This window comes from Chenopodium quinoa, unplaced genomic scaffold (assembly GCF_001683475.1).
Source record: "Chenopodium quinoa cultivar QQ74 unplaced genomic scaffold, ASM168347v1, whole genome shotgun sequence".
NCBI lineage: Eukaryota > Viridiplantae > Streptophyta > Magnoliopsida > Caryophyllales > Amaranthaceae > Chenopodium > Chenopodium quinoa.
In genome coordinates, this window is record NW_018745063.1 from 3,104,483 (window position 1) to 3,115,564 (window position 11,082).

General features: G+C 42.2%; 1 protein-coding gene across 1 annotated transcript; it reads right to left on the reverse strand.

Moving 5' to 3' along the window:
- Window positions 1-1,286: 1,286 nt before the first annotated feature.
- LOC110709323 lies at window positions 1,287-1,703 on the reverse strand. Its single transcript, XM_021887535.1, has one exon. It carries the CDS (start codon window positions 1,701-1,703, stop codon window positions 1,287-1,289), a length of 417 nt encoding a protein of 138 aa, XP_021743227.1.
- Window positions 1,704-11,082: the final 9,379 nt, after the last annotated feature.

An 11,082-nucleotide genomic window follows, 5' to 3' on the forward strand; every position in this document is an offset into this window, starting at 1 on the left:
TTATCCTGAGCTGGACGTCACACCAATAACCTTAGAGGATGAGGAAAATGAAGAAGTGGCGGCCGGCAATGATGGCGAAGTGGAGAGTAAGGAGACACCTGTTGAGGATGCGTCCCTTCCCGCCTCTCAAGAGCCTGTCCAAGGCTAGGATCCATCTTCTGCCCCAGCCGCCCCTTGATATCAGCTCTTTGTTCTGCCTTTTTTAACCAATTTTTATTTTCTTTATTTGCCGCCTTTTTGAGCGGTTTTTTGTAAGACATTTAGCCGCCCTTTGAGCGGTCTTTAATTGATTCAAGCTCTTCTTTTCATTTATTTCATACTCAGCAAATTTTACATACTTTTAGCATGTTTTTGCATTTTCGTACGCGTACTTTTTGCACATTTTTTTGCGTTTTAGTACAATGGGGGTATGCCCCTTTATTCGGCGTTCGCCTAGTCCATACTTTGAATGGTTTTATTGACTTGGTAGAGTTAATACCTTGGGGGGTATGACTACTAGTAAATTAATCAAATCATAGTAATGATTGCCCTTGGACTAGGTGATACGCCGAATCAACATATTTTTTGGCCGTTTGATTGGCTTTATGCGAGTTGTCCATTGAAACTATCACTCGGACATGCTAAAAAATATTCAAGTATTATCTCAACTTAAAATTTCTAAGTTTGGCTGGGCTAGAATGCCTAGGTATGCCCTTGCCCCATTAGAGGGGTTTCATAGGATACCTTACCTTTTCCGTCTGTCTAAGTGAGGAACGGACGTACACATGTGACTTAAGGTCAAATCACTCTTTTTTTTTTTTTTTTTTTTTTTTAAACGACCGGGTTGCTGTGTTGCAAGCAACCTAGTTACAAGTTTCACGCGACGTTTCTGCGTAGACTATGAAAGTGCAAATAAGCATAAGTAAAATGGAAAATAATATAACAATGTTTGACTTTTCATTAATTTGTCAAAATTACATTTTTGTGGCCGTGCGGCTTACATTGCTCGGTCAACAGACCTAGCTGTATATACAGCTTTTGGCTAAGTACTTAAAAACTTAAACATAATATTTCTTCAAGTTGTCAGTGTTCCATGTACGCGGAATCTGACGGTTGTTCATGGCTTTGAGATGGTACGTACCATCTCGGACTTCTTCACTGATTCGATACGGCCCTTCCCAGTTTGGGGTCAGCTTTCCATCTTCATTTGCCCGACCCACAGCCTCCATTTTCCTTAGGACCAGATCTCCCATTTTTAGTAGACGCTTTGACACTCGGCGATTGTATTCCCTTGTCATCCTTAGGCGTTAAATTTCATGCCTAAGCGCCGCATTGCCCCTAGATTCTAGAAGGAAGTCTACGGCAGCCTTCATGGCTTCCCAATTGGCCGCTTCATCATATAGCATCACCCTAAGAGTGGGCTCATACATCTCAATTGGGAGAACAGCCTCAGCGCCGTATACCAAAAAGAATGGGGTTTCCCCTCTGGAGCTCTTGGCCGTTGTTCGTATGGACCACAAGATATTGACCAACTCATCAGTCCTTAGGCCGCCTGCCTTTTCAAGCTTGCGCTTGATACCATTGGAGTTCAACTTGTAGTATGCCTCTACCTGGCCGTTGGCTTGTGGTCGGCCAACTGAAGCAAAGCAATGAGCTATGCCCTGGTCTTCCAACCACTCCTTAAGTTGAGGCGTTTCGAACTGAGGCCCATTGTCGAACACCATAGACTAAGGAACGCCAAAACGAGTAATGATACTCTTCCATATGAAGGCTGAAACATCCGTCCACTTGATGCCCCGTACAGCCTTACCGCTCCTAAAGTTGAGGCGTTTTGAACGGGGGCCCATTGTCGAACACTATAGATTGAGGAACGCCAAAACCTGTAATGATACTCTTCCATATGAAGGTTGAAACATCCTTCCACTTGATGCCCCGTACAGCCTCGGCCTCCACCCACTTTGTGAAGTAGTCTACTGCTACAAACACATAACGCCTTTGACCAGATGATGGCGTGTACGACCATAAGATATCCATCCCCCATTTGGCAAAGGGGAGCGGACTACTTATGGCCGACAGACTGCTAGCAGGGCGATGGATCAAGGTTGCAAATCTCTGGCACTTGTCACATTTTTTTAACCATTTTCATGGCGTCCGACTTTAAGCTCGGCCTGTAGTAGCCCAGATGGGCAGCCTTTTCAGCCAAGGCTCGTCCTCCAATATGGGAGTCGTACTGCCCCTGGTGAAGGTCGTCCAAGACATCATGCCCTTTCTCAGGAGTAATACACTTCAGGTACGGCTTGACAAATGCCTTTTTAAACAACTCTCTCTACTTCATTTCGAACCAGGCCGCACTTTTCTTCATCAGCGAGCTCTCTTTAGGATCGACCGGAAGTAATCCATCCCTTAAATAAGAAATGATCCCGTCCATCCAAGTGGAGCTTCTATCAATGATATGTACCAGCTCGGCATCAATACTCCATCTTTCCTTTACCTCCCAAAATACTGATCTGGGGATATCACATGATGCTGAGGATGCCTATTAAGAGAGGGCGTCCGCCTGATGATTAGACGAACGAGGAACTTGTTGCAGAGTAAAATGATCTAGGCCCTTGGCCTCCTCTTTGAAAATCTTCAAGTATTTCATCATAGTCGGTCCCTTGCCTCAAAGTCTCCGTTCACCTGGCCGACTACAAGTAGGGAGTCCGAGCTTACATCCACTTTTGTTGCTCCTGCCACCTTACACATTCTAAGGCCAGCCAGGAGAGCCTCATACTTGGCCTCATTATTAGAAGCTTGGAACTGAAATCTCAAAGCATATTCAAACTTATCCCCCTCGGGCGATTGACAAATGACTCCAGCACCACATCCGGTTGCCTTGTACTACCATCAACAAACACCTTCCAGATCTGATCTCCGACCGGCTGAAGATCAGGCCGAGTCATCTCAGCTAAGAAATCAGCAAAGGCTTGTCTCTTGATTGCTTTTCTTGGCTCAAACGTAATGTCAAAGCCTCTCATTTCCAAGGCCCACTTGAGCATATGACCACTTGCCTCAAAGGTTTTAAAATGGCTTCTTCAGAGGTTGGTTTGTGTAGACCACAATTGAATGTGCCAAGAAGTACGGCCGCAGCTTTTTTTGATGCCATGTACAATGCCAGGCCAAATTTTTCAATAGGGGGGTACCTCAGCTCGGCGTTATGAAGTACATGGCTGATAAAATAGACTGGAATCTGGTGGTCGTCCCGTGCGGCAAGCAGGACGGCACTTAGAGAGTGTTCAGAGATGGCGAGATAGATAAATAGCTTCTCATTCTTGAGTGGACTGACGAGCCGAGGCAATGTATGAAGGTGGATTTTTAGCTGTACGAACGCTTCCTCGACCTCTTCTGTCCACTCAAAAATGGCTTTCTTCTTGATGGTTTGAAAGAAATAACGGCACTTATCCCCTGACCTTGACAAAAATCTACCAAGTGCTGCTAAACAGCCGGTCAGTCTTTGTACTACCTTAATCGTCCTTGGTGACTTCATGTCCAGGACAGCTTGAATCTTTTTAGGGTTAGCCTCAATTCCACTTTGGTCAATAAAAAATCCGAGAAATTTACCGGACTCAACACTAAAGACACATTTCTTTGGATTTAACATCATCTTATGCCGCCTGAGTTCGGTAAAAGTTTCTCGCACATCCTTCAGGTGGTCGGCCGGTTCTTTCGACTTGACAATCATGTCATCGATGTATGCCTCCATATTCCGGCCGAGCTGATCTCTGATGACTGTATTAATAAGTCGTTGAAAGGTAGCTGGGGCATTCTTGAGGCCGAATGGCATAACTTTGTAACAGTACATCCCCTGCTCAGTTACAAACACTGTTTTCTCTTGATCTTCTTCCTATAAGGGAATTTGATGGAATCCGGAGTATGCGTCCATGAAACTCATCAGGGCATGTGACAAGCGCACTTTAGGGCGCGCTTTAGAGCATATTTTAGGATGATTTTGGATGTATTTGGGGCCGCTTTGGCCGATATATTACCTTGTTATGCTTACGTTCCCCATATTACGTGCTTCAGGGGTTTTCGGTTTGTTTTTGATGTGTTTTTAGGTAATATCAACCGAGTTTAATCGGATCCCGAGCCCTTGATGCGTAACCGAGCTAGCCTTGACCGGAGTCCGAGGAGTTAAGGAAGTTCAAGTGCCGTGCATTGATTACATAGCACAGGCAGCACGGCCGTGTTACCATAGGCACACCCGTGCTGGCCTATAAGCAAGCAACCCCAGGCAAGGCAGCACAGCCGTGCAAGCCAATAGCACGGCCGTGTCAGTATCCACGCACCCGCACGGCCGTGCAGGCCATTAGCACGGCCGTGCCAGATGTTGCCCGTGCCCGTGTCAGCTTCAGTATGAGCCCCGTGCTAGTGCATATTCAGCACGGTCGTGTCATTTTTAGCATGGCCGTGCCAGGAAGCTGCACGGCCGTGCCATATATAGCACGGCCGTGCCAATTTGAAGAAGAAATTTGGTTTACTTACTGACAAGCTAGCACGGCCGTGCCAAATACAGCACGGCCGTGCTGATCCAGGGTTAACTGCGCCCTTGACTTCTCCGCATTAGAAGACGTATATAAGGCCCAACTTTAGGAGGATTCCTCAGACAGTTTTAGAGATAGTTTTGAGAGCCTTTGTAGAGAGTTATTGGAGAACGTTCTTAGTATTAGAGATTCATTAGTTTTCTTAGAGATATTTCTAGAGATTTTAGTTTTCTTGGATGGATTTGAAGCAAGATTTGCGAAGATTCTTTGTATTATTCATTGACGACGGATATCAAAGTTCTGAACTTTTCCATTGATTCGCATCAATACAATTGGTATTAATCATTCTTGTTTATTAATCAAGCTTTATTATTCCTTAATCAGAATTCATGTTTATATCTATTATGCTTTTGGAATTCATTATTGCTTTGATTATGAATATGTGTGAGTAGTCTCCTAGCTAGGGTTTCGGGATGAAACCCGGCCTAGGTAATCTATGTAATTGAGGATTGATTTTGATAAACGGATTGTGATTAAATTGATTATATGTGATTGCATGTTAATTCATTATAATAGGAGTAGCTAACCTAGAATCTTGAATTTGATTGCATGATATTCTTGATTTGAACAAGAGATTGTGAATTGAGTATTTCATTATTGAATGTGGTTTGATTATGTATCGAGTAATGTTAAGTGCATGAGAAATCCAAGCTTAGTATTGCCCGTTGTCTTCCTATCACATGATATTGATCAGACTTATAGTCTTTTCATATCCCGTTTGTCTCTGTGATTCCTTGTTGCTTAGTTACCAATGGTTAGGCGGATTCCCGTTCTCCCTAGTGTCTTAGTTTATTGATTTATTCCATCTTATTAGTAGTATTTTAGAACACCATTTTCCATTGATTTCGAACTAGCTTAGGTTTAAGATTGATTTGTAATTACTCTCGTTCCTCGTGGACCGAACCTTTATTTTCCATTGTACTTGGTTATAGGGTGTTCGTATAAGTATTGTTTGATTGAGAGTTAGATTGTAGCGACCGATTTAACCCTCGTCAAAATGGCGTCGTTGCCAGGGAGCGGTGTTTGTTAATTGCTTTTTGATTTCTTGAGTCTAGTTCATCATAAAAAAGCACAAAAAGATTTTTTCCCTTTTGGCTACACTTGTAGCCCTGCTATTTAATTGGTTTGGTTAGTGTGTATGCGCAGGTCTAAACAGAGAGAATTAATACCCTTCGATCCAGAAATCGAAAGAACTTTGAAGAGCAATCGTAAATCTCGATTGACGTCATCAAACTCTCAAGGAAAGGAACACAACACACAACAGGTTCCAATGGAAGACATACCGCGCCAACCTAATCGGCCAGCACCACGACCCCTTAAGGATTTGGGAACTCCTGGGGCGTATAGAGCTTCAAGTGGGATTGCTCCACCCACTACTGAGGCCAATGGTTTCGAGATCCGGCCAGCTATGATCACCCTCATCGAGAGAAGGCAGTTTAGTGGTGCCAAGCATGAGAGCCCTTTGGCTCATTTGAACGAATTTGAGAAGTACTGCAATACCATCAAGGTTATTGGGGTGAATCAAGAGTTCGTGAGATTGAAGCTTTTCCCCTTTTCACTTATTGGGAGAGCTCTCGAATGGTTAGAGAAGGAGGTGAAGCCGAACTCTCTACACACTTGGGATGATGTCACGACAGCATTTTTGGGAAGATACTATTCTCAAAAGAAGACGGCCGATGCTAGAGCCTTGATTCAAGGGTTTCGGCAAAGGAGTGGGGAGTCGATCTATGAAGCATGGGAAAGGTACAAGAAGTACCAAAGAGAGTGCCCACAACACGGAATCCCAACATATCAAGTTTTACAGATTTTCTATGGAGGATTGAGTCCTCAAGGGAAGACCAGTTTGGATGCGGGAGCAAATATTATCGAAGACGGCGAGCGAGATGCTGTGAACAAGAGTGGAGGAGCGGTCTATTTAGTGGACCACCTCAATGCCATTAGCAACCTGACATCACAAATTACGAACCTCGGGAAGGAGATGTCAGTGATTAAAGCCAAGCTCGATTCCGTGCCATTGCAAGATCTTCCCTCCCAATCTAAGGGGAGAGGTATGAATCCTAATCCTTCCGTTTCTAATATACCTGTATGATGTATTTTCTGTGAAAAATGTGGGTCTTATGATCATTATACTAATGCTTGTAATTTTGATCCCTCATATGATTCTAATAATAATGATGGTAATAGATATAATAATGAACAGGTCAATGATATGTCTTATGGTAACGGACCTAGGAATGACAATAATAGATATCTGCCACCTAATCAAAGAGGGAACAATTATAATCAGGGAGGTAATGATTTTGATTATCAAAACCAGTGGGGAAATAGGGGCCAAAGGGACCAAAATTCCCAAGGACCCTATAATCAACATGGTGGTTTTGGAAATCAAAACCAATACCAACAGGGTAATCAAATGAATCATAATTCCCAAGGGCAATTCAATCAAGGGGGAAACGGCATTAATAACAGGGGAAACTGGAATAATAATAAGGGGTACTCTAATCAAAATCCCCAACAATCTAATGTGCGTGGTTCCCGAGCTACAAATGATAATTATTATGCTCATGGACCACCACAGAGATCTAGCTTGGAGGAAATGATGGAGTCCCAGGCCAAAATGTTCAACACTTTTATGTCCACCACTGATAAAAAGTTTAGTGAAGTGATGACACATAATAAGATGCTTGAAACCCAGATTTCTCAGTTGGCTAGTGCTATAACAGATGGGGTTGGAGTTTCAAAACTACCGCCTCAAGGTATTGACCCTAAAAACTCTGTAAATGCTATCACCACTAGGAGTGGAAAGACATTGAGGGGGAGCGATGAAGTAGTACCCCCTAGGAGTCAACCTGTGACTCCACCTATCACTGATAATGTTGTAGGAAGTGAGGATGAGAGGACCAGAGAAAAAGATAAAATTAATGAGGTCCCAAAGGAACAGGTGGGAGCACAAACCAATGAACCCGACCTATTACATAGACTCCCCTACCCCCAAAAATATGTGAGACATAAGCTAGATGCCCAATTCGGGAAGTTTTTAGAGACCTTGAGAGAAGTCCACCTTTCTATACCATTCACTGATGCTATCAAGCAAATGCCTAACTATGCTAGGTTTTTAAAAGATATATTGAGTGGTAGAAGAAACTGTGAAGGGGTAGAAACTGTTAACCTCACTGAACACTGTAGTGCTATAATAATGAACAAAATGCCTCCTAAGTTAGGAGATCCGGGTAGCTTTTCAATCCCTTGTGCTATAAACAAAATGAATATTGATAATGCTTTGTGTGATCTTGGAGCCAGTGTTAGTCTCATGCCATATTCTGTTTATCAACGATTAAATATAGGAGAACTTCTTCCCACTAACATATCCCTTCAATTAGCCGATCGATCGATCAAATTTCCAAAGGGTAAGGTGGAAGACGTTCCCCTAAGGGTGGGGAAGTTTGTCATACCTGTTGACTTTGTGGTCCTAGATATGGATGAGGATGTTCATATACCTATAATTCTAGGACGTCCTTTCCTAGCTACTTCGGGTGCCCTTATTGATGTAAAGGGTGCCAAGATTTCATTGAAAGTAGGAAAGGAGGTTTTAGATTTTGATTTAAATAAAACTATGAAATATCCTTGTTCTAATTCTGATAATTGCATGATGGTTGACACTGTTAATTCCATTGTCTCTGATATGCGTAAAGAATTATTCTATACTAATCATGATTTTGAGTTGAATGAGAACAAGGAAAACAGGGACATGGAGGAGCAATTTCTAGATAAATTAGATGTGGCCATTGCAAAGGAGGCTAATGAAGCACCAAAGGTAAAGCTTAAACCCCTTCCAACACATCAAGGAAGGGTTTCCCCTGTGTTTGTAGTACCTAAGAAAGGGGCGGTGACTATTGTCAAGAATAAGAATGGTGAGCTTATCTCCACTACAATGACAAGTATTGATTATGGGTAACCTGTAATCCATGTGTTACGTCAAGCTAATGACGTTAAAGAAGCGCTTCCGGGAGGCAACCCGAGACCCAGTCAATGAGGTACTTTTCTCTTTCCCTTTTTGCCTTATAGGTAGTCTCTCGATGCCTGACATTGAGGACAATGTCTATACTAGCTTGGGGGGGGGGGGTGAATGGTTTCCTTGTTGATTTTCCCTTGTTTTTCTTCATATTCCTATAAAAAAATAAAAAAAAAAGTGTTTCTTTTGGTTTCGTTTTGGTTTGTTTCTATCTAACCTGTGCAGATATGAAGACTCATGGAGGTAGCATTAGGAGCTTCGCCGCATCTCATGTTGTCTTAGTGTGTTTTCAAGAAGCATCTGGTGAAATCTTTCCCTTTTTCCTCCTTTAGTTTTTTGTTTTTGTGTGCTTAGGATAGTTTAGTTTAGGAAGAAGTTGAATGGTTCGAGGATGTTTGATCGGTTCTAAAGAACCTGGGATCAATGATGTTGATATCAATTGATCACTTGTTTGTTGATTGGGATTATTATGTGATTTTCATGCCTCTTTATGAGCCATTTAGCTTGTTTAGATTACTTAGTTGTTTATATATGTGTGCAATATAGGAAAAGCTTCTGTTTGAGAATGTGTAGTCTAGTTTATATGATTTGCCTCATAGTCTTTTCCTATATTTTTGGATCGTGATAAACTTGTCTAATTTCATAAACTTTTGGAATAATGCTCATATTTGGATTCGAAACGTGAATGAATGTGTGTGGAATATCTATTTCTACTTAAGCCAGTGATGAATACACAGTTTGAGTCTATTGTTGATCAATGTAGACGAGTCTAGGCGAAGGTAGTTGGTTAGAACACTTTTGTCATGTGAAACTCTATGCCTTTGGGCTGTGGTAAGATGGAGTCGCTTCCCATTTGTGGATTTGATCCCCTTAATTGGTAGTTGCTTTGTTTTTGAATCCCGTGAGGTTTTATTGTTCTAGCCTTCATCATTCTCCTTGAGTGGCATATTTGGATCCTTGATTACGCATGTTTCGATCTTTGTGTTGACTTGTAGCTCCCAAGACCGACTTGACACTTTTAAGGGAGGAAGAGGGCACCTTTTTCATTTTTCTTATTCTTGTTCCTTTTGTTTTGTTACAAATTAATTTTCTTTTTACATCATCTTACTTGCTAACCATGTTGAGCCTTTAATTCCATTCTTGGTTACCCGTGTTACAAACCCGATGGCCGATGTTTTACCAACCCTTAGTTGTGAAGCGTTTACCTCGCAAGGTTTGTTTGAGCTCATTGTGTATAAATCAAGAATAATGATCGATAGTTGGTTTGAGCAAGTTTGAAAGTGAGCTTAATTGTAAAGATGTAATATGAAAATTTATTTTTGAAAAAAAAGAAGAAAAAAAAAGAAAAGAAAATCAAAATAAAAAAAAAAGGAGAAAAGCCGTCCGAATTGTGAAAAAGGCGAGGAAATATGAATAAAAGCTTTGAAGTTTGAAAAAGGTGATTTGAGTGTGTATAACATAGATAGTTTGGGATGTGTAAAAGTGTGATCAATGTTTATTGTGGAATGTGAATTGCATCTCTTGAGCTTTGTCTTTGAGAATCGTGATTCTTGCGCTTCATTTAGGATTTAACTCTGCATTTTAAATTGTTTTCACCACCTTACCCATTGCCAATACATTACAACCTTTTAAGACCCTTAGACTTTAGAGGTCTTCGGTTTTCAAACGGTGGAGGGAGATACCTTTCAACCCTATGGAAAGATTATGCGTAATCGAGATGTCGGGATACCTTTGTTATTTCCTCAAAACATCACTTCTTCCGGTTCCTTCGAGGAATCACGAGGGGCCAATTAGGGTGGTGATTTGAAGCAAAAGGGGAGGACGTGGCCGGTTTGGTCGGGTTTAGAGGGAAGCATGATTTCTTTGTTATCTATGCTTGGTTTAGGTCTTGTTCGCATTTGATCAACGATATCTTGGATTGTGTGTCTCGTTGCTTGTTTGAGTGAGTTTTCCTTCCGTGCATGGTTGTTCTAAGTAGGATCCATTGATTTCATTCCGTGCTTAATTTGATTTGTTCGCAATGGCATAGTTTATTTGATCTTGTGTGTGTTTCCCTTGGTTTTTGCTCGAGGATTAGCAAAAGTGTAGCTTGGGGGGTTTTGACAAGCGCACTTTAGGGCGCGCTTTAGAGCATATTTTAGGATGATTTTGGATGTATTTGGGGCCGCTTTGGCCGATTATTACCTTGTTATGCTTACGTTCCCCATATTACGTGCTTCACGGGTTTTCTGTTTGTTTTTGATGTGTTTTTAGGTAATATCAACCGAGTTTAATCGGATCCCGAGCCCTTGATGCGTAACCGAGCTAGCCTTGACCGGAGTCCGAGGAGTTAAGGAAGTTCAAGTGCCGTGCATTGATTACATAGCACAGGCAGCACGGCCGTGTTACCATAGGCACACCCGTGCTGGCCTATAAGCAAGCAACCCCAGGCAAGGCAGCACGGCCGTGCAAGCCAATAGCACGGCCGTGTCAGTATCCACGCACCCGCACGGCCGTGCAGGCCATTAGCAC

Excerpts from the sequence above, each read along its gene's own strand:
- LOC110709323 (XM_021887535.1), bottom strand. The coding sequence starts at position 1,703 with ATGGTGTTCGACAATGGGCCTCAGTTCGAAACGCCTCAACTTAAGGAG.